Consider the following 24,284-nt stretch of genomic DNA (forward strand, 5'->3'; position numbering starts at 1 on the left):
GGAGCCGGACGGGCAGGTTTGTCAGCGGGGCGGTGGCGGCCCCACTCCCCGCCCCGCCCCGCCCTTCCCCTCCCCTCCCCTCTCCCCGGGCTGCTGGGGATAATTAGTGTCTGTGCGAGGCTGTCTGCCCCCGGGAGGCAGGGCGGGAGGCGCGGAGTCAGTGCGTGCCCGCCTGTTTGTGCGCGGTGACTCGCCCCGGCCCCTCGGCGGAGCCTCCACCCCGCGGGCGGGGAACCGCCCGGCCGCGCTCCCCGCCGTGACCCTCCCACCGCCACTCACCCCGCCGGCCCGGGGAGCCTGGCAGGGCGAGCGGCGCCGGCGTCATGTGACAGCGCGGCCCGGTGCCAGCAGCCCGGGGGGAAGGCGAGCGGGCGGAGGGCGGGAGGCAGGGCGGCGGGCGGGCAGGCAGCTCCTCCTCACACACGGACCCGGAGCCACCGCGGAGGCGCCTCAGCCGCGGGGACGCGGGACACGCCGGCCTCGCGCCTCGGTGCCGCCGCCGCGCGCCCAGCCCGCGCCACACAGCGCGACCCCCGGCACTGCGGGAGCCGACGGAGGCCCGGCGCCCTCCGCACCGCCCGCCGAGCGTAAGTGTGAGGGCGGGGGGGGCCGGGCCGGGCCGTGCCGGCTGCGGGATGGAGGTGCCGGAGGAGGAAAGTTTCCAGGCGCTGCGAGCGGCGCGGAGCCTCGGGCGGCAGGGGGTGGGATGCCGCCGGCCACCGGGGCAAGCGGGAGCCGCAGCCGGGCCGGGGGGCGGCGGGGCCGGGAGCCTCCTTGGCCCGCAGCTGCGGGGAGGGGGGAGCAGGACTTGTCCCGGGGGGGGAGGGGGGCGCGGGGGCTCCCCACAGGGTTCCCGCCGCGGCGCCTGTGAAACTTCCTGCGTGGCCGGTGGGGCGGCGGGGCAAGGCGGGGGGGCCGGGGGAGGGGGGGGGTTGCCGCCCTCCGTCGCGCCCGCCCGGGCGGGCAGCGCACCTGTGTGGCCGGCGGCGCCGCTCGGGGCCGGGGCCGCCCCCGCCCCGCGGCGCCCTCCCCCGCTGGCTGTCCGCCCGCCTGCCCTTGGCGGGAGGGCCAGCGGCCGCCCGCCCCTCGGGGCCGCCCTCCCGCCGAGCGGAGCCGCAGCCGCCGGCCTCCCGCCGGGGTGTGACGGGCTCGTCGTCGGTTAGAGACAGCGGTGTCGTCGGATCCCGGCCGGGCTGCCGTGCCGGGCGGAACCGAGGTGAAAAGCGTAGCGGGTCCCCCGGCGCCGAGGGCGGTGGGGGACATGCCGGGGCGGGAGCTCGCCGGTTGCCGCTGTCCCAGCAGTAGCGCGGAGCTGATGGGCAGCGCCGCGTCCCCAGTTTAACTCCCGGTGAAGTCAAGGATGAGACCGGCTCTCAAAAATGTACCCCCCGTGTTGTCATCTAACCTTAGCACAGCACGGCAGTTAAGTGTGGAGTTAGAAATAACGACCGTAATTAGCTTCCCTTTTCTGGATGCCCTTTGTTGGGGTTTTTTTAAAGCCGAAATGGGAATAGGAGTTATTTGCTTTGGACCTTTGTCAGGTGAGTGCCTGGCACAGCTCGAGCAGCCCTGGAAAAGAAAGGTTCAGCAGCAGGAGCCCGTGCTGGGAGATCCCAGCACCTAACCAGCGCTTGGGAGAAAGACCTGTTTCAGCATGGCTCAAGTGGTCATTCGGGAGTTATATGAAAAAAATACATTAAAGTTGCTTTGTGTACTCCCCTGGTGATTTGGGTACTGTACCTGCACTGTCTGCTGTGTTTTATTTGCTTCCTTGCCTTTGAAGATTCAGGAGGTGTCACTGTTCGTGGAGCTGAACTCTGAAGGTTTTACTGTTGGGAAAAGCTGAGTTTGGGTGGCTGATAGGAGAGCTCTGAAGACTTGACTTAGTTTAAACTGACATCCATAAATGTTCATTACCTGTATTGAAAACAAAAGACTGTACAGCTGCTCACTGGTGACTTTTCCGTAGAACACTTTTAAGATACACTGTGCTGATAATAGCATGAGGAGCTGCTTCTTGTATGAGAGGAATTACATCTGGATTTGATAATCCTGCCTGACCCAGAAGAAATTTATTTCAAACTAACTTTCCTCTTGTATTTTTAAGAATATTTTGTCTAGTATCAAAATTAAAAAACCTGACTGGAGTGCCCTTTTTTATTTTTTCCCAAGCAGGCAAATTCTTTTTTTTTTACCCCTGCACACACTGTTATAGCTATTTTGTAGACCACAGTGGGGACTGGGGGTAACAGCAGGGGAAAAAAAATTACTAAATGGTTTTTCCCTTCCCTGAGAAACTGCGCAAGACTTCCTCTAGGTAGCAGAACAGTGAGGGAGCCCTTAGGAACTCTGAGGATTTGACCTAGGCAACACCTGTTTAGCCAAAAGCAAAAGTCTTCAGATAAATGGTGATGTAAATGTGAGTGAGATTAGTCGAAGGCTATAGAGATGGGAGTTATACAACCACCAAATTACTTACATTTCCAGATACTCAGTATGAAGAAAGTAAGGAACTGATAATATCGGCATAAAACCTACACCCATGCATTGCTGCATAGATGCTGTACTAGCCGGTTGTCACCTCGTGTGCGTTGTTAAACTTCATCCATGAAACCCCACAGCAATTATTATTGTTGCTGTGGCATGTGTCCACATACTTCGCTATAACATGTTCTCACATTGGATGATATTAGATGTCCCACCCATGGGGTGTAAATAACTGATGCAAAGTATGTAAGAGAAGAGAGAGTGTTTGAAACACGGTTTTGAAGGAAAACAAACGTTGAAATTACTATATTGCATGACATCTAGACAAGATGTGCCTTTCTTCTGGCTCATGTTGTCAGCTTATTTCATTTATTCAGCTATATATTTGGGTTCTTCAAAAATAAACAGGGATGTAGAAGACTAAGCGTTTGACGGCTTAGAAAAATATTCTTGGGTGCACTGAGTGAAGCTGGTCCTCAGCTATTGAGCAGTACTGGACAAAAGAAAGACACTGTCCAGGAGCAACCCCCAGCTTCAAATCACTCCTGCAATGGTCTGATGCCCCTGGCTCTCTCTGCAAAGAAGGTGCTTACTGTCAGGCTGGGCGCTGCCTGTTTGATGTCACAGAGCTGTAGCTCTGTTTAGCTACTGGCATTCTGTAAATACAGTAATAAACCAACTAGTCCTAGGGAAGATTCCAGCTAATTGTCATGACCTGTGGTGTCTAAAAATCTCCTGCTCCCTTATGTTAAGAGAGCCTGTTTGTAAATAGGGCAGGTCCCCTGCATAAGGACAGTGTTTTTATTCACACCCAATGAACAAACACCTCCACCCACTGTTGTTGTTTTAAAAGACTCCAGCTGCTCATGAATATAGGGTCAGGGAGGGCCACCTAAATGTTTCTCTGTGCTTTCTCCCCAGCGCAGCCAGCAGAGCTGTTTCCTGTTCTTTGTTTCAAGGCTGGGGTTTGCGTCACACATTCCAAGTGGCATATGTGGTGCTCTTTCCTGTTTCAGGCTGTTTTCTGGCAGATCGGTAGCCTTGTCCAGGCCCCTTGTCACTGCCCCTCAACTCCCAATCCCCACCCAATGAGTTATCATGTCTCTACACACTCACGATTGCTTAAGATGACTGTGTTATGTCATAACGAGGTTTCCAAGTTAACCTTTAACGCACGCCCTCAACTCCAATATAGTTATGGGGGTGGAGAGCTGCACTCCCTTTGCTGAAAACTTTTACTCGAGTCTCCAGAAAGTTGTGAGCCAGTTTCTGCCTTCACTTGCTCATCAGCCGATCTGGAATAGATCCATTAAAGCCATGGAGTTACACTGGTGTAAAAGAGTTTTAAGTGAGAAGATAATCCACATCTGCAGGCTCATACTTGTATGAGGGTTTTGGCTTCTGCCCCTACCCAACCTGAATGGCCCACCGTAAGCACTTTGTATTTCCAGATCTCAGAAGAGATATTTTCTCCTTATACAAACTGGAAGATGCACTGTCTTCCAGATGTAAAATAGAAAAATAGGCAGTGCTGGCTAACTTTTCTTTGGAATAAATAGGTATGGCTGTCCCACATTTCATATTTTTGAAGGCGTAGAAATGAATTTTTTACTCCTCTTTCTATATTTGTCTTCTCTCCCCACCCTGTTGCAGGCAGACATAGAGAAACATAGAGAGGAAATTCAGAAAGAGAACATAAATCTTTCTGTTGCTTTGGATCTGACAGAAGAAGAGCTAAAGGACCCAAGCCAAAGCTCATTGAAATCAAGAGAAAGACTTGCATTAACTTCAATGGGCTTTGAATCAGACCCTGGATGAAAATGCAAGATGGAATGTTTATTCTTGTCAGTTACTTATGGGCTGGAATATGCATGGTTTCTGTACACACAGAAATACTTCCACCCTTTCATTTTACCCCTTTTTTTATTTCACTTGATTTTAAAGTAGTCCTTTAGTTCTTGCTGTTTCCAATGCTAAAAGTTAGCTGTTTGTGATCATTGCAGGTATCTTTTAAGAAGTATCCAAAATATATGCTTTAAACTTCCCCTTTCTGGGCTTAATTGTATGTGAAAAAATAATCTTTACTGAATTATGTGCACATCCTTACATCAACTTGTTTTTTGTCTATTCAGAAATCCAGATAAGAAGTGTTTGGCCACACAGTTTTGGTAAGTTGTTTTTTAATTATTTTCATTTGTTACTCTCAGCTGCATTTACTTAGTTGTTTTTCTGTTAATTTTAGAATACCACAGATGAGTTTATCCATTAGAACCCAGTTAAATAGCTTAATTCTGGTACTGTTAATTTGCACAGGATTTCAAACATATTTAATCTTTTTTTCCATGACACAGGAAAAGCGCTGCATTTAGCTGCATTTAATATTGGAAACCAGTGTATAATAAATGCAGTAAATTTTGTGGTTCACACCTTCTTGTAGCCAGAAGTTCCACAAAATCAGGGACTGAGATTAAAATTATAATAGTTTTGTAAACCAACTTTTTAATATTAATTAACACCAGTAACAGGAGGTCTTTTAGAGTTCTTTTATGCTGTCAGCATTGAAGCTTTGTGTTTTCATTCCGAGGGTAGTTGCTTCCAGTCCAGAATATGAAGTTTGGCAGAGCTGGTTTTAGGAGAGATTTAACCCTTCCCTGTTAAGCATTCACTTGATGCTGAGGCTTCCTTTGAGGGTTTTTTAGCTGTAGTTGATATCTCCCAGGGGAAGGAAGTGTAAGTGTAGATCAGCCAAATGGAAAGATAAAGCTCTAACAGGTTTTTAATAGTAAACTAAGTCAGAATGGAAAAAAAAACAAACGCGTGGTCTGCCTATCATGCAGTCAGTGTGTGTTACCAACAAACTAACTTGATCCATGAAGGCATGACAGACTTTCCACTTTTAAAGAGTCTAAGCTGCTTTGATCACTGTCTCGTTTGTACCCACTATGCTATCCAGCTCTTCTCCCTGTTTTTTTTTTTCCACTTCCGTAGGTACATAGAAGTTCATTGACATTTGCCCTGTATTCAAATCCTCATTCAAATTAATCATTTAGGCTATTATTCATAAATTTACACTTCCTTTCTTTAGGATTAGATTTTTTTCCTCTTCCTCATCCTATCAAAAATGTTGAATTTCTGTTTCATATGTTTCATGAAATAGCAGAACCCTTTATGTAAGAGTATTTTCTGTCATTCTTCCCTTCTAATAAAAAGGTAGGATTTATATTTCTCCTTTTAAATTATCTTCAAAATTACCCTCTTAAGAAAGACACAACAAAAAACCCCAGAGTTCAGTTTGGAAGGGAAAGATTATCATACCATTCCACATACTTCACTTGTTTTCAAAAGTCTGATCTTTTATCCTTACTAGACTGTTTCTCCTCCTAAGAAGTAGCTTGAGACAGGAAACCAGACAGCAGTCTGCACTGATAAGGGAGAATATTGTCTAATGGAGGTGCCACAAGAAGTTTTCTTTCTCTCTCCTTTACATTCAGTAAATGTAGAACTGAAGGGCTCCATCTTTCCTTGGTAGAGAAGACATTTTCTTAATGAGCACTGCAAGAACATTTTTGTCCCAAATTTTTACATACAAGACAGCCATTTTCAGGCATGTGGCTTCAAAGAGCCTGCAACAGTAGTATCATAAATTTAATGGAAATACTAATTAGTCTGCTACACAACTAATAAGTTACTATGTCAGAGCAGTACTGGGTCAAACAAAGTGATGTCAGCAAAGTTGCGATGCACAAGTTGTGCAAAAAAACCAGATTTTTCAGCCTGCTTGCAGTTCTGTAAGGAGGAAGGTAAAATATTTTCAAGTCAATAAAAAGCAAAAATAGTCTGAAATACTAAATAACAGAATCCTATAGAAATAGTGTTTTTCTTCGTTCTATCAAGTATAACTTTCAGCAGAAAAGTTTTGCCCAGGTACCATTTTATTTTTACATGATATCCTAACTTTTTCAACATCCTAAGTTTTTCAACAGTTATTACCGTTTCCCGGTGGAAGTCCAGTGAACACAAGGCTGCCAATCAGGGAAATGTTTTCTTGTTGTGCTAGTTCTTCATGATTCTCCCCCTGGTCTGTTCTTCATGGGCTGGCTGCTCCAGTCTCTTCCCCCTGCACTGTGTCTGGGCCTTTGCTCCTTCTCCTGCTCTTGCTTGCTTTGACTGAGTCTGACTGCTGTGCTGAGCTGGAGAGTTTCTTTGCCTGCTGCTATTTTGGGGCCCAGTGCAGCTAAGCGCTTGCTTACTTCCCATTAAAGTTAATGGAACTTTAGAAACACTTTTTTGCTGACTCAGATCTTGATGAGCAACTGGTACAGTAAGCGCAAACACATCTTGTTACTAGCCTTGGAAAACACCTTTTGTACCTTTTCCAGGGAATCCTGCTCTCAGAAACTGGTTTTTCTCTGTCGAACTCTCTTTCAAGGTTCCACTGAAGAAGAATTCTCAGCCAGGTTCAGAACACCACCCCACCCTTTGGATTTCATCAGGGGAGAGTCTTCCGATATTGTCACTTCTCCTTAGTATCAGGGGAAGTTTGACTCAAGGCTCACAGAAGAAGTAAGAGTTTTTGAGCAACAGCCTAAGTCCCAAAGGGCTTGGACTGAAGATCCTTGCCTGCGTGGCTTATGTTGGCTGCTGGGTACCAACAGTGCTGCAAGAGCTGCAGTGTCTTTGCAGAGGGCACTCATGCAGTGCTAATTTAGCAGATATCATTACATAATTCTGTAATTAGACCAACAATAACAATCATACCTTGAAGCTTCTAGACAAAGCTTCACTGTACCACAGGATAGCATTCCTTGTTTCCCCCAGGCACAAAGATTGAGAAAGCAAACCCTGTGCATGCTTTCATGCAGGGTGAAGAGACAGAATTTATGGTCACCACCCCTCTGTCTGCAACAAGAGTCAGGTCACTGACTGCTCTTCCAGGTACTTAATGAGAGCAAAAGCTCTATGTTAGAGGGAGGCTCTGTACTTGCTGGATGTGCACAGTCAAAACTGGCCTTCCACCCCACCCTTTCCTTTCATAACAGGTTTGCAGAGTTGGTGGACCTTGAAGGTAGATGTACAGAGCTGCTGGGAGTAGCTGCAATGAGGTTGCTCTTCTCCAGCTGCTCTGCAGTGCAGATGTGTAGTCTGGGTGCATTCTTTAACCGCTTTGTTCATTGCATCCAGGGTAAATAATCTATACAAGTCCTTATTGTCAGAATACGTGTTAAGTACCTTTAGGCTTTCATTTACTCTTAATTATGTTTTTGAAGCAGTAAACCATACCCGTCAGGAAGTTAATATCAAGGAGTCTTCAGTACTGACAAGGAGATGAGCTCTACCAATGATGAACTTCCCTTCTGGAAGGGGTACTTCACTGCATATTGGATCATAAGGGCGGAGAGTTTGTGTTTTTTCTGGCTTGCTGTCTTCACTGGACTTCAGATAGGAAAATACCGAAGGACTTTGCCTGGACTTTACCTTACACCTGTCCTTATTTGCATACAAAACCCAATTGCTTCATTTGTCTTTCTGAAGTACAGGGTGTGAGCAAAATCTTATCAAAAGCCATGTCCTGTTTGGACAAGTTGGACTGACTTGGCAGAGATCCACAGGGTGGAGTCAATGGGAGGAGGCAAGAAAGTAAAACTGGGTGGCTTGTTAGCAGAAAAAAAAGAGGGTGGAATGTTTGCCTACTGGATTGTAGTTAATTATTTAGTTTCAGATTACATGCATTTTAAATTCTTTTAACCCACATGAAAAACACCCTTTAATGCAAAATAGTTTATCTAATAATGTGAAAGACAAAGGCCCTTATTTTTAATACACTTAATATAAATACATTGTTGTCGCCTCACTGTTTTTTCCAGGGTACCTCAGGAATGAGAGACGGTATTTTGATTTTCCAGAAATTAGTTGTATTTACTAAACAACTTGTGGGCTTTCAAACAAGTACATTATGAAATCAGTGTGTAAAGTAGAACCCAACTGTTTTTTCATTCCTCTGTAATAGAAACAGATAAGACTGTTTACCTTCCCTGTTGCCCCTTCTCAGATGTTTAGCAGAGAGAGATTTTGAGTCAGTAGGCATGATTTTGCAAATAGACTAGGAAAAACTGACTTCTTACTAGAAGTAACATGCTTTATTTCTGTGTGAGTGTGCATGCATGTATTTGCTTGTGAATGTGGTCCAACCAACCAATTTGGAGCATTATTTTTAAATACAAAGAGAATTGTTGTGTGAGTTTATTTGCAGCCTTAGGCAAGTGTCCTTCTGAGGTAAATTTTAAATGCCAGACCCAAAGCTGGTTTATATTGACTCTATAGCAGCTCCATCAGTTTCTACCAAATAAGAATTTGACCCTCTGATCTGGACTGACAGGACCAAACGTTACGTATTAATTTTCCTTTCTTTAAAATCGGTTTCCAGTCGCTATCAAATGGGGAAAAGAAACCTACCACTTAAAAAGTAACGTGATAAAGAAGTGCTCAATTCCTGCACTGTGATGCAGCAGTAAGGGTAACGTTTTCCTCTGGTGTTCTTAGATGACTGTACCTGAGAAAGATTGAGAATTACTTTTCACTTTTATTCAGTGCAGTACACTTTCTGTTGTGTATGTCAGTCTAATTCCTACATAGTAATTTAGAGCCCTCTCAGGAAATAACTCGAATGTGTAGCATGACATGTGAAATGTGTGTCAGGTGTCTTTCATGCACTCTCTTGGAGTAAAAGGTGAAAAGGAGTAACTCTTAAACTGAATAAAATCCAGTTTTAAAACAACAAAAATTACAAAAAGAATAGCCTGGGAGCATGACTGCTTACTTAGAACAAACTCCTCTCCGCTTTCTCTCTCTTTCTTTCATTTTCCTCCTTTTCTGTCTTTTCCTCCCTTTCCTCCCTTCTTTTCCTTCTTTTCCTTCTTTTCCTTCTTTTCCTTCTTTTCCTTCTTTTCCTTCTTTTCCTCCTTCTCCTCCTTCTCCTCCTTCTCCTCCTTCTCCTCCTTCTCCTCCTTCTCCTCCTTCTCCTCCTTCTCCTCCTTCTCCTCCCTCTCCTCCCTCTCCTTCCTCTCCTCCTTCTCCTCCTTCTCCTCCTTCCTTCTTTCACTAAAGTACAAATTGGTGTGTCACTTTATCTATGCACATATAAACTAAAAATTGAAAGTTTCTGTAAACCTGAAAGAAAGTTCCAAATTCTTATATATGAGTTTTGAGAGGCTACATTTTATTGTGAACATTTTTTAATGTCTGTAACTTTTCTGTTTTCACAATGCATATATACGTGTGGGAACATGTGTGAGTGATGCATAGATACACACATATATATTTAAAGCATAGATATATGGATGTATTTCTGAGAAGACAGCCTTCTGAAACATTAATCCTAGCTATGTGAAATGTTAAAAACCTGAAAAAGATAACCATTCAAAGAAAAATAGTATAATTAATAACCTTCTCACAAGCTACTTAAAGTATTTACAAAATTATCACAACTTTTAGCAAATAGTGCCTTCTTACACAACTGCTTCTAAAATAAAACATGTTAAGTTTAAACTGGAAATTAGATCAAGCTGCTCTATTTGTTTCACTTTGTTTTGCAATTTGGTTTTGTCAGGACTTTGACTTTTGTAAGAAGAATTGTGGAGAATTTATTTCCATAAGTCTTTAAAACGTTGTTCATATACCTGAGTAATTAATGATAGACTTGTAACAACTCATGACATCTTTGGAAGCTCTTAACAAATTTTTATCTATAAACACAAGTGATAATAAATTGCAAGATTGTTCATTAGTTTGGGCTTATTAGAATTGTTTTAATTTGAGCAGGTACATCTTAAGATTTTCATTTAAATTGCTGGGAGAATTTCCCGGCCACAACTACAGATCTATTGTTGAGCTTTTAGCCTACTTTTCAGGGTAAAATTATCTGGATAGTATAGTCTGGCTGCATTTATTTCTTTCCAGTGCCATCTACTGGTCAAAATTGAATTTGTGTAAATGTTTTTTGTCCTCATATGTTGATAGAGGTCGTACCACTTCCAGGCAGAGTTGTGAACTGTACAGCATATGGTCAGAACTTGTTCCTTCAACATAAGTCATATAATGTATAACCTCAAGTGATATATAAAAAGCTTGCCAACAGCTAAATGTGATTGAGAACAACTTTCCTTTGCTTCTCTTCATTTTTGCTCTGTACCCTTATGGCTTTGCCCAGAAGAGGTGTCTTCTCCTTTCCTTCACAGCACCTTTCCAAGTTGACCATGGCACATGCGTAGTATGATAGTTAAGTTATGACATGCTTTATGCTAAATACTTTTATTTCAGGCAGTTTGAGATAAGCTAGAATTGGACAAGTGAGGTTAAACACTCTGGAAAAAACAACTGAAGCTGCACGGAATACAACCAGATTTTTGGAAGTGCTTTTGTTTTGCACCGTTAACACAAATTGTTATTGAATTGTCGGTAAATCTATTATCTCAGGGAAATAACTGATTTTTTTTTAATGTTAAGTTATTGCAGCATATTGAATGTACCTCTCCACATTAGTCCTGGATTTTCATCTTGTGTTGATTTCAATGTCACTGTATGCAAAAATTTCCACTTCTCTATCAGGACTCTTAGAAAAGAGATATCCTTTATAGAATCACTTCACTTGTATAAACAAGATTATTCTGAAGTTGTAATGCTGATGAGAAGTGCTTAGTCTAAACTGTGATGTGTTTATACACTCACAGCTAATAAAAGTGACAATTCTGTGATCTCAGTAATGCTCAGATGCACAATAAAAATTCAAATTAGCTTTCATTAAAATGAGCAGATGCCCTTTGTTTCAGTAGCAATTGGGAAAGAATAAACTTAAGTGAAATATTTAAATGAAGCATAGTCAAATATTTAAGAAGTTATGTTGGAGATGAATAACTATTCACATTAATCTGACAAAAAAGTAAGTTCTCTATGGTTCAGAAAGTTGATTAGGGGATTTCTTGCTGCTTTCTAACACCTTGTCTTTCCGCAGCAGGCCAGGACATCAGAGTCATCAGAACAGGTGAATAAAAAAGATGCTAATGTTTGACCCAGTCCCTATCAAGCAAGAAGCCATGGAGCCTGTTTCAGTGGTAAGACTTATAAAATATATTAGCCTTTGTGATGACTCCATAGTTTTTCCACCTTTAAATTCATACCAAGATTTCTCTAAGCTTTGGACTAGCTTAGGAAAGGCTGTGAAGCTATGTTTTGCTCTTAGGGCAATCAAATCCACATTCTAGGAAAACTTTTTCTGTAGTTTATGAATTTATTGCCCTTAAATTACCTGCCCCATTACCCCTGCTGGTGATCCCATCCCCAGAGCAGAGGAGAGAACTTCCAAGTACTCCTCAGCCACTGCGGTGCAAATATGATCTCTGTAGCTCATGCTGCTCATGGAGGTGGGTTGAAATTAAGTTGCCAGACTTCACAGTGAAGTGGCAAGAGCCTGTGGTTTCTGTGTTACACCTTTGAACCAAAAGGACAGCTTCTCACTGTCCCTTTTTTTGTGTCTCTGTTGGTCTTGACAACATGTGCCTGGGGCTAACTGCGCTCTAAACAGCAGAAAATTAATCCTGACCAAAAAAGCAATGGCTTTTTGCTGGATAAGCCAGGTGTATTACCTTACCATGTGAACAGATGAGAACCAGGACACCGTAGGAGAGATGGGGGAAAAAAGGAGAAGGGGAGACTTTTCCATTGGGTTAATTTTCTGTCAGCTTGGTGTGTAGGGTCATCTCAGAGAAGAGTCTGATAAGCAATAACAACAGGAACATGTAGCTGGGAGGGGCACAATGGGAATTGTGACGATTTAGGCTGCCAGGGAAATATGGCCTCAGGAAGCAGTTTCATGCATACTTCACCTATCCAGCTGCAGGTTGCTGCTGAAAGGGAAGGTTCAGGCTTTCCTCCTTCCTTTCCAGCTTTGTGTCTCCTTTGTATGACATGAAGCAACTGTGTGGCCACAGAGTGATTTGGATCCTTTGGATCAGCTCACTGAATGGTCAGAATTGCTAACCCACCAAAAATACCCTTATTTTTGTGTCGGATCAGGAAGCTGATCTGACTCATTCTGTGCAGCTACTCAATGCTAGAGCAAGGGGAGAGGGGAGGATGAGGGAACAGGACCTCCCCTTTCAGCAGTAGCCTGCAGTAAGATCAGATTAAGTGTAACATGAAACCACACCCCTAGAAAGGCTGATAATTTAAAAGGGTGAGGTCAGTGTGCATAAATTAGAGTGTATTAAACTCATGCTCCAAATGGCATCTTTCAATGAAAAGTTTGCTTCCTGTTCTATTTAAAATGTAGAGTAATTGTCATCAATTTAAATGCATCTGTAAGCAGTCTGATTTCTTCAGTGCTATTAATAACACTTCTTGAGAGTTAAGTTCATATGCATTTTAAAATTACAGTTTGACTTTTATGGCATTTATTTACTTGAGAGCAGTGATAGAAAAATAACTGATCTATCACTGAGAGTGTAAGTATGACAAATTCCAATATTTGTGTCAAGAAAGAACCTTACTATTGGCCAGTCTGTCTGACACTTCAATCACAATTATTGCATAACCTTATTAAGATTAGTGGTGATTATCTACGATTATCTAAGGATAGCTAATGGTGTCCATCAAAGGCAGAAAATGGGCCACTTTTACAATAAAAGTGTCATTACATGAATAACAGGAAATTGCTATAGAGACACTGTAGGCTGTCTTTTGTACACATCTACCTTCATCTCCCAAAGAAGGTTCTGCAGTGGCTTGGGATGATGCACCCAAGAGATACAGTATGCTGCCCCAGACAGCCTGTGTGCTTCTGCAAGATGGACAGGGTCGGTTGCTCAACAGACTGACCAGGACAGGAGGGACCCGTCTTACCCAGACCAGCAGATGAAGGAAAAACTGCAGTGGGAAGAACAAGGGAGCATTTCTAAGCCAAGTGTATTTCAAGACTGTAGTTCCAAATGTTGCTTATTCTATACCACATGCTTCTTGCAGAGATGTGGTACCCTCCATGCTGGAGTCATCTTAGGTGTTCTTATAACTCGGTGTCATCACTCTGACCAGCCATTAGAGAGTATTCAGAGCATTTTACCAAATCTGTATGCTTTCCTTTTTGTTACTGCATAACGAAAAAAAAAAAAAGCCGGAAAGGAAAAGCAGGAAGTCCAGAGAAAAGGAGATTTTTTGAGTGAGGTTCCTCTCATAGAGAGTACTATGCCATAGAGGCTGAGGAGTGTCTGTGTTGCAGCTTCTGTACACACACAGGCTGTTTCGCCCCAAGCCCTCGAGGTCCTGGCTTCCCCAGCGCTGCTTGGTCTTGTGGCTTCCTTGGAGCCCTGCTGCCATGGCTCCCCAGCAGAAACTGCTCTGGAGACACCTCTAAAGGGAGGAATCATGGTATGGAGAGAACATAGGAAAGGATAGCAGTCACTGAGTGTGTTCGTTTTCTTGACCTTCTTTTGATGAGGTAGAAGGAAAGAGAAACTCTTAGTGTGATGTTTTGGAAGTGCTGAGCATATCATTCAGTTCACTGCAGGCTGACATAACTCAGAAATCTAAAATCAGGATTTTTTTTTTATTGTATCTTTCATTCCAATAGTATCATTAGAGGCCAAACTGTATGAAGCCCCTTAGGAATTATTTGTTGTTTTACCTGAACGTACACTGTAGGTACAAAGTCTGTCTTTAAAAAATCCCATTAGTTGGGGTGGGAGAAGGAAATAAATTACAGTTCTGACACCACTGTATTTCAGGGTGTGTGGCTGAAAGGATTAACTATACTTCTGAGATGACTGAAGCTCACACCCACAGTATTTCATCACTCTAAATAGCTCATGCTATTTATTGAATTGAATTGAATTATCAAACACATTTTGTGATAGTTCTTAATGAACTAGTGACACAGTCATCTGAGTCCTACCTGAATATTTGCTGCAAGGACTTTTTAAATATTCAGACAAGTACCAGTTACCATTCAGTGGAAGAAGTTGCTTTTTTATGTGTTACTGTATTTCTTCGAATTCAAATAAACAGTTTTTCTCTGCCCTTCCATCAGTCCCAAAACTACTTGTTTCACCCGTTCTTAAAGATAGCTATGTGCTACATAAGGGGTTGAGGTCTTAAGTAATGTACTGGAATACAAATTCCATGTGGTTAGAATGCTTTTTTGTGTATTAGCTACTATTTGGATTAAATCCTATTCATCCTCTTACATGATACTGATTTGACAAATAGTGTAAGTAGATAAGCAGATTCTTCACCTGTTTCAGTTTTTCCAAGAGGCTGGATGAATTTTAAAATTAAATTCGTAGGGTTATGTAGTCTATAAAAGACTTTGTGAATTGCTTCAAAATCTGTTCACCTGTACAACAAAGATGATGTTTCATTGTGGCAGTATAACAGAATTTAGTGAATTATATCAGATCAGTGCTTGATGATGTCATCTTGTGGAAGCATCAGCCTTCTGGGTGGTGATAGGTGTGCTTGTAATGTCTTTGGTCAGTCTTTATTCTTGATTTAATTGTATGAGCCACATGGATATGACTCAAAAATATTAGAAGTTCCTTTGAATTATTTTCCATTTTCTTTGTGGCTTTAGTGCTCTGGGTTTTGTTATGAACAAACAGCAAGGAAAGATAAATGAATTGTTTTGTAAGGCCCAAAGAGGGAAAGTGATGATATCAAACATAAAAAAGAGCTAGTGGAGACTGTAAAGGAGTATGTGTTAAAATACAATCCTGCATCTTTGCAGTGATCTGCTCTAGTGACATACCATTCTGCACAGGGATATTTAGGAAAGCAGAATTTACAGGAAAGTGGAAATTTGTTGGGTTTTTTTCAATCCACATCAGACCAAATCCTGCATATACTATTACTTCCCACAGTAGAAATCCAAAGAAAATCTTATCATCTTAAATACTTCAGGGAAACAGAACAATGATACCTAATTTTCTGTTGTTCCACTGCAATACTTTGCATAAATTCTGACAGGTGAGAAAAGACGGCTCTTGCAGGCTATGAAGTACACTCCTGCTTCCTGCAGTTGGAGGCATTTAGAAAACCAAACAGAGGTAGTTGGACTGGTTTTTTGTTTGCTGTTGTTAATGCTCCCTATTTACAGAGAGAGACCATGAAGTCTTCCTTACTCTCCATCCCATATCCCCCAAGGGGTACTGTTAGTTCCTTGGCAAAGAAAGGGAAAGTGACTTAACAAATCTGAAACCAGTGGTTCATCTCAACCTAATGGCAATTGCTGTCTGTATCCCAGGGAGCTAGAAACTAAAACTTTGCAATGCTGAAAGATACAGGAAGCTTAACTTCAGAACCAGGAGATAGATCTGAGTGTGACTTACTCCAAACGAACGGGGTTTCAACCACACTATTGATAGTGAAGCAAAACTTTTCCACCAGTGTCTGATATTCTCCTTTTTGTTGTTCTATCATCCTTCTCAGCTTTGTCACCCTATTTCTTCCCAACACAGATAATTCGTTGCACCACATTTTTCTATCACTTTATCTGCAGTTCAGCTAGAAACATAGTAATTAAAATTGCAGAAGGAAGAAAAGTTTAGGAAAATTATTCAACTTCCCCAAACTGCCAAAAAAAAAAAGCTTATGTTAAATCTGTGCCAGATTAATTACAGCAATGCACATCTTCTATGCAAAATAATGGAAGGCACGTGGGGTAAAATACAAAGTCCCTAGAATAATCACTTCTTAAAAAAATCATTATTTTCTTCCTAATTCTTAGAAAGTATTTATTGCTTGTCTAAATAGCTATTACTTAACTTTTCTAGCTTACAGTTCTCTGCACAACATTTTAATAGTTTGGTATTTTTTCAACACACACTTGGTGTTACTTGAAGGGCTGAAAGAGAATAACTGTTTATATAGAAAGGTTACAGCTTGGACGTGCTGCTTCGTTCTTTAATAGACCTGTTGATGGAAAATGTTCCCCAAGATTTAAATTGCATAGTCTTTTTCCTTTCTAGTATGCTTTCAGTGAAAAAAGATGTTCTTAGGTAGTGATCATCCCTGACAAACCTGCAGCACTGTAAATGTACTGGTGCTTGGTGGTGGAACATTCACAGTTTGTTGAAGCTGATTAGTCTTTGGACCATAAACCAGTAACAGCAATTTTAACAGAAGTACTTAATATCTCTTATGTGTTTAAATTTTGAATTTAATAGTAGATATTAATACTGTTAAATATTAAACTCTAGCAATATTAAGTGGCCTTCATCACTTAGAATGCTAATAATTTCATTGCTTAGCTCAGCCCTGGTGGCAAGTCTATAGAACTTGTTTTAGCCAGCACTGCTAGCAATAATGGCATTTTAATAGAATTCTGAGGAACTAATTACCATCAAAGATGAATGTTTTTATAGATTGAATTTATAAGAATAGTCATATGTGGAATCAATAAAGTTTCAGAGGTTTTAATGTAGTATTTACTGTTTGAAGATTAATCATCACTGTGTACGCTGCTTTATTTGAGTATTCTATGGAATAGGTGACTCACATTTGTTGTTTTATCACAGTGCTATGGACGCAGCAGGAAAATTTAGTATTTTCTAAACTCACTGTTTCAAACAGTAACTGAAAAGAAGAAAAATACATTTGTGTCATTTTGCAAAAATACTTTTAGTTAACATTGACATTTAAAATCAACTAAGTGTCCCTCACAGGGAAGACAGATAAGAAACCGGTTTCCACCTTGGGAAGAAAAAATTGAAATGTCATGGAAATAATTGTATAAAAATACAATAGTTCTATACTTTTAATCTGTTTCACTTTCTACCATTTTGAACATCTTTTTAATCCCACTCATCAAAGTCTTTTTGGTGCCAAAGAATTCAGCAGTTTTTTAATATTAGTGTGAAACTACTTAGCCTTAATGTGAAGCTTTACTTACCTAGAATACAAGGATAGCATTTTTTAAAAAAAATTACAGCATCTAAGGGCTAAAAAACTGTGGATTGCATTTTCTATATCTATGTGCTATGTTAGAACATCACATTGGTTTCCACTGTAAGTTATCTGTTAGTAAACAACCTCAGTTTTCAACACTTTTTAAATGCCAAATTGATCTGGATAGTTGTTTAATAATACTGTACTCTGAAATTAATGTTAATACTTCTTGGTTTACAAATATTATTTCCACTAAAATGTGGAGATCGTCACATAGGTCAAGATTAGCTTTGGGGTTTATATGATCTTGTGATGAGAGCTGCTCACAACCACTATAACAGGAATATTCTTCCAACACGCCAAATGTTTATCCTTGTACTAGTTTTCCAAGATTAGACTAACTAGTTAGCTACTTTTTTTCTTAAAAAGGAAAAAAAAAGGTTTAGAATTTACCTTTTGCACTCCTGAGTTTGTCACCTATTGCTTATATAGTTCAGCTGTGGTTTTTTTATTGCTTGTAGGGTTCAGATACATAATTTCTTGCCTTAGTGATGGTTGTTTCCCAGTTACTTAAGCAGCTGATTGGGAGCCATTACTTGCAATTCTAAGTCAAATTTAACTGCTCTCTTGCTTGACTTCATAATCCTCAGTATATAGTTATATGCTGGACATAGCACCATGTATCTCCCAGGTCAGTTGAGTAATGTGCAGCTTAGTGTATGAAAAGGAGTTTATAAGGGAGAAAAAGAGTTGAATAAGCCTTGAGAATTTGTTTTCATCATCTGTTTTATATTGCTTCTGAAACAGTGAATCAGTATTCAGATAACTTCCTATGTGTGAAATCTTAGGCTTTATTTAATTCATTTTTATTTAGGAAGTACCTTAAAGTGTTTTCTTGAAACTTTTAATTTTGCCTCAGTTTTATTAGCCACTTTTCTTTTTCAGCAGTAATTGTGTGTGTTGACTTACTATTTGATTTTCTTTTATTTTTTTTCCACTCCTTCTGACAGTCATACCCGTCCAGTTATATGGACCAAATGAAGCCAAACAAATACAGCGTCATTTATTCAACACCAAGTATGTTGCACAATAAATTCTACTCAAACCCCGAAGGACTATCAAATGGAATCCAGATGGAGCCAGTAGACCTTACGGTGAACAAACGGAGCTCACCACCTTCAACTGGAAGTTCTCCTTCCCCCCTAAAATTTCAGACTGTGCATAGGAGAACTTCACCTGGATTGACTCTGTCCTCACCCAGCTCACCTCTCAGTAAATTCACACCATCACCCCCAGGAGTACAGCCTATTTCCATGCCAATAACAATCCCACCTGTAATGGCCGCTGCTCTTTCACGCCATGGACTGCGAAGCCCTGGAATACTCCCGGTTATACAGCCTGTTGTGGTCCAGCCGGTTCCTTTTATGTATGCTCCCCATCTTCAGCAGCCCATCATGGTGTCCACAGTTCTTGCAGATGAGATGGAAACTCCAAGTAGCATGCAAGGTTGGTGTCATCAGAGGGGTTTTTTTATGCTGTCTCATCCTGGGAAAATAACCATATAGCCAAGCACTTTCTTGTGTGTTTTTCTCATTTTAGGAAATGGAACATAATTCCTGTCTTCTAAAATACGCAGGCATAGAATTTACTCTGTAAATATTTTACCAAACTTACCAAGGTCATATTCTGTTGTGATTTGTACCTGCATACAGCTGTTTTATCTACTGAGATTTGGACTGTTAAAAATGTTGGACTGATGAAAATTAATAGAATTGTTTTGAATCATAGTTCATCAGGAGATAGACTAAAACTGGAAGATATTGTATTTTAGCATAAATTGTTGCACTAAATATGGAACTGGGGGATTTCTTCTGTTTTAACTGTAGATTTTTACATATATTTTTTATTTCCATAAATCTTTGTATTTTTGATGTGTTGCTTTCCCTCTCCCACCCTCCCTTGATACAGTGCCTGTCATTGAGTCTTATGAGAAGCCTACACTGAAGAAAACAATCAAAGTAGAGCCAGGAAGTGAACCATCAAAGACTGACTTCTATCCTGAACAAATATCACCTCCAATGATGACCTCATTGTCTCCTCAGCAAGTAATGTTGCAAGAGTAAGTAGCAAACGGTAGTCCCAAAATCAGCAGAAGAATGAAGAAGAAGAATTGCAGCAGTTACCAGTTTTGAGGAGTGGGAAGGAGTGTTGCTGTGTTTTAGAACATGTGATAAAATACAGAAAAACATCCTTCTCCCTCACTACCACTGTGAAATGTGATTTCAACTTTTTTTTTTCCTCTTTAGCAGTATAGGAGTTGATACGTATTTATACATCACAACCACATAGACCTGCCATTATATAATGCATTTCTAAAGCAGTTCTGGTCCCCATCCAACAATTTACTGAAAGTATGACTCCCAATAAGGCAGTGATACCTGTTCAAGTAAAACCAGCAGGAAAGATACTGTAAAGACATTTCATACTGATCTCTGTATTTACATTACCTAAAATACCTTTCTTTAAAAAGAGTCTTGTGACTTTCTTTTCTTGGAGGACCTCTTTGTCTTTTAAAAAATTTTGGCTACTTAGTGGAAAGAACCCCCTCAGGCCTACAAGTTCCGTATATATCCAGTGAAATTCCATGTTTACCTGAAGCCATTGTTCCGTGGGTGGTTTTTTTGGCAGCTCAAGTAGTTCCTGAAGCTCGCTCTCCTCCCAGACACTTGTTTCCACTCCAGTACCAACTCATTGTGCTGGTACAACTGTTACTGGGGGCAGTGCGTGAACTGGATCAGAGATCTAATTCGGTTTAAAACAGTCCTGTTTGCAGAAGGCAGAGCAAGAGCTAGAATGAAGTGAGGTCTGGGATGGAAACTTTTTAATTGGAAATATTAAAAATTTCTCGGGAAGTACCTGAGGAGCCATAGGCACCCTTCTGTTTCCCATTTTTCTTTGGAAAATTCTGTCAACTTAACTAAAACCGCGGAACGGCTGAGAGCCTGGCTCATCCTTCAGCAGGCAGTGCTGTGGGCAGGCATGCAGTCTGCTGGCATGGCTGTGGCAGGAGCTGAAATTGGGAATTGAGCTGGGCTCACAGTACGTGACCTCAGAATCCATTTCTGCCCTTTCTTCCTGCTCACCGTTGCCCTCGGAGCAGTTGTATGAGACCTCACCTCGTAGAGTGGGGAAAAAGGGCTCCGAGCCAGACTCCCAAAATCAGTGTTTGACTCTGGGGTGATTCAGAAAGAGAGAGGAAGCATGAGATGGGCGGTCTTCTGCATTTCCTTCAGAAGGCAGCCTCTTCCTCCTGCTCCTGACTGTTTGCAGGTTAGAAGGTACACCGTGGCTCCAGGGCTAACTACATTCTGCACAGCCGCCTTGTGGGCACCCCTCCTCATTTTCAAGTCTCTAAGCAGCTTCGATGCAGCTTGTAGATTGCAGGCTCTTTGCAATTAACTAGTTGCCAGCTAGCTTTTATAAACTATATGCTGTTTATTTAAAAATAACCTTATATGTTTTATTATAATAAATATAAAATAGTAAACATCCATGTTTACGAGGTAGTTACTTATCTTCCATAATGGACCCTGCTGCACAAGGGAGCCAGGTCTGCATGTACTTGGAACTAACTTCTGCTAGGTCAGGACTATTAAATGTTTCAGTTTACTTCTGTTCATTGTTAGGCCTCTTTAACAAGAGCAAATCAGTAAGTGCTGGTCCTCTCCTACCACACCCTTCCTCCAAGGCTGAGCCTTGTCACCTGCATTAGTGATTTGCATTAATTATTTCCCAATGACTCCAGTTTCCACAGGAAACCCATCCGCTGACCAAAGAATATAAAATTTGGTATAATGTGTAGGTAGCGTTGTTACAAAAAACACTTGAATAGTCCATGTTTCTGAAGCATCTTCTCTGCTTGCCCACGCAGAGCATTATGTTTACGGAGAGCCTGTCCTCACATTGTAATGGCTTAAATTGCTTCCTAGCTGTCCTGTAGAGCTGCAGTTCTTGCTCGTTCCTAAAGCCAGCCCTTTCAAGTTCACCTCTGCTGTATCTGCAATAAGAAATTCATAAATGGTAGTTTCTATCTTTTTATCATTAAAAAAATAGACAAATCACACAAGTTACAAGATGAGAGACCTAGACCGTTATAAAAAATGTCCTGTTTTCTCACAGCTTCATCAGCCCCTCTCTCTGCATTATGAGCTATAGTTAGGCAATGATTTTTTATCATTTTTCATAGGTTCCAACTGCCCAACATGCACTATTCAGACACATAAGCTGCATTAAAGGTGCACAGGAAAGCTTCAGTCTCATTTTTAAGTGACTGATTTTGCTTTAGTGTTAGTTTTTGGCATCACGTTATTTATATATAATGCTGCTGGCATTTCTGTAGGGATTGCTGGACTTTCTAGTATGTCTGATAATTGACATAACTATGCAGTTATTAGTAAAATCAAATTCAAGGTAATATTCTCTGGCCAAATATAAGAAGCCTCATTAACGTTGCATTTTCTTGCAAGTGTCAAAGTCTAACTCATGCTGTTAACACAGTCTGGTCTGTTGGTAAAGAAGGAGAAAAAAAGCTGTTGAAATTGTAACATATTTGGAAGATACTCTTATCTGTTAGTGATGCTTAAATGGTTAGACTTACATGAATTTGTATCTGGTTGTGTAAGAGGGAATGAAAGAATTAGGGCTGTGCTTTTATTATTGGCACTTACTTAGTATTTACCTCTGATTTTTGACACCGCCTTAACCATTTTTTAAAACTGCCACACCCTATCAGATTATTGATAACATTCTGTAGGCTTGCCAGCCTCCTTTCCTCTAAAGGGAAAATGAGACAAATTCTCAGCGCTTTTGTTACATGCTCTTAGATTGAAAACCAGCACAAATGGTATACAGCCAATATAATTTTTTCTTCCTTTTTCCAGATGTTACCAGGACTAGCCTCCACACATAGCGATTCAAACCAAGTTTGCTTGCTGTCCTAAGCCAGAGCTTCTCCAAGAAGACTAGTATGCAACAGAATTAAAACTGAGCATTGCTTTAGAGAAGCCTTTCTTTGGAAGCTCCAAAACCTACCTTTCTTACTTAAGCATATGTACATCTGTGTCTAGTATCACCATCTGGGGTTTCCCACCATTACAGTATATTTAGCTAGATTTCATGTGTGATGGACGAGTATATCACTCAACAGTCACAGAAACACCCAAGAAAGAGATTTTGGCTCCCAAGTTCAAGCTTATAACTCTACTAAAAGAACTAATAACAGAATTAAACTTTTCCCACGTCAGTAATTCCCATCCTGCTGTAGAGAGTAATAGAAAATTTTTTTCTTGTTAAACCACACACAAGATTTTCTATGTTTAACACATGCGCTTTACTTTGTTGAGAGAAGTAGGTATTCAGTGTTTATGAAAATTAGGCCCTAAAGAAACCTGGTTTAAGTAACTCATGTAACCTAGTGTTAGAAAGCGTAATTTGATCAGTAAAGAAATGTGAAATACAGTAACTGAGAAAAGACAGGAGTTCTAGAAAGCTTATTTCTGTCCCATGGAGGAGCTGGTTTTGTGACAAGGAGTGTTAATATCTGCACATTATATACTCACTTTCAGTTAAAAGCTAAAGAATACATAAAAAGTAGTGATACAGATCTGCTAACAGGTTGACAAACGCAACTTTGTGAGGTTGCAAGATTTGTAATGCCACTTTTAGATCAACGTACTTATTTCTTTTTCTAACATCGACATGGAAAAAAGAATCAGTTTGTCCCCAATTCTACAGTAGGGGCGGTGTTCAAACCTAAATATCCATGGTCAGTGACACCTTTTAAGAAGCTCGATGTGTTTTCACATGCGTGAATGTTTATGTTTCTGTTTGTTACAGAAGTTCATATGTAGCTAGTATGTGTCTTACCTGCACTGTACCTGTGGGCTTCAAAAGCAAAAAATTATGTTTATGAAGGTGGAGGGACGACTTCAGACATCCTGTGGGTGTGCCACACAGGCTAAACTCTACTTTTAGGAATTGACGTCAGTGGTATAGCGAGGCCGCACCCTTCTGCCAGCACCAAACAGGAAATTCTTAATTACTCTCTAAAGGAGTGGCTGGAACAATAAAGATTGAGTTCTGCTTTGAAACCCTAAAGATACAATTTCTTTAATAATATGGAATAGCTGTTTCCAATTACAAGTGAATTAGTTATTTTTGAAGGAAGAAGATGAAAAATTGTGAACAAATACAAGATGAGTTCACTATGAACTCAAGAGTGTGAGAAATCTGGATTTGACTGAAAAACAGGAATTTGAAAGGGGTTTTTCCTTTGTAAGCTTAAAAAAAGCTAGGGAGTAGTAAAAATGGCTACATCATGCCACTAAGTGAGCAAACTTTTAAAAATATTGCTGCTAGAATACATGAAATTTGCTAAACCCTCTTGAATTTTTCGACATGTATGTAATGTTGCTCTTTCTGCCAAGAGGCAGAGTGGTAATGAATAAAGGGCTCTGTCATGATTCATATTAGCTGAGGTTTGCTGTGCTAAATGTTTTTCATTTTTAACATTCAATTTGCATTTGCAGGAATCACCCTTCAGTTATAGTTCAGCCAGGAAAGAGACCTTTACCTGTGGAATCTCCGGACACACAAAGAAAACGCAGAATACATCGATGTGATTATGAAGGCTGCAACAAAGTCTACACTAAAAGCTCCCATCTGAAAGCTCACAGAAGAACCCATACAGGTTTGAGCATTGCTATGCTTTTCTTTCATCAGGTCTATGGTAAAATAGTAGACTAAGCTGTTAGTTTGTGCTAATGGCCAGGTGACCACAGGTGTGAATAACAAAATAACAGAAGTTAGAT

At 41.0% G+C, this 24,284-nt stretch overlaps 1 protein-coding gene across 3 annotated transcripts in view; it reads left to right on the forward strand.

The window, feature by feature from the left end:
- Positions 1-345: 345 nt before the first annotated feature.
- The window catches only part of KLF3 (KLF transcription factor 3), a 28,976-nt gene continuing 5,037 nt past the window's right edge, over positions 346-24,284 (forward strand). Inside the window, exons 1-6 of one of the 3 annotated variants that reach the window (XM_074822327.1) lie at positions 346-587; positions 4,620-4,655; positions 11,495-11,594; positions 18,426-18,921; positions 19,384-19,534; positions 24,003-24,163. In XM_074822327.1, the coding sequence (XP_074678428.1) occupies positions 11,538-11,594; positions 18,426-18,921; positions 19,384-19,534; positions 24,003-24,163 (865 nt within the window). In that variant the 5' untranslated portion in view covers positions 346-587; positions 4,620-4,655; positions 11,495-11,537. Of the gene's footprint in view, positions 588-4,619; positions 4,656-6,944; positions 7,051-11,494; positions 11,595-18,425; positions 18,922-19,383; positions 19,535-24,002; positions 24,164-24,284 lie in introns of those variants that run through there. The other 2 variants (XM_074822326.1, XM_074822328.1) reach the window with 2 other exon arrangements.

This window comes from Strix aluco, chromosome 4 (genome assembly GCF_031877795.1).
Source record: "Strix aluco isolate bStrAlu1 chromosome 4, bStrAlu1.hap1, whole genome shotgun sequence".
Classification (NCBI taxonomy): domain Eukaryota; kingdom Metazoa; phylum Chordata; class Aves; order Strigiformes; family Strigidae; genus Strix; species Strix aluco.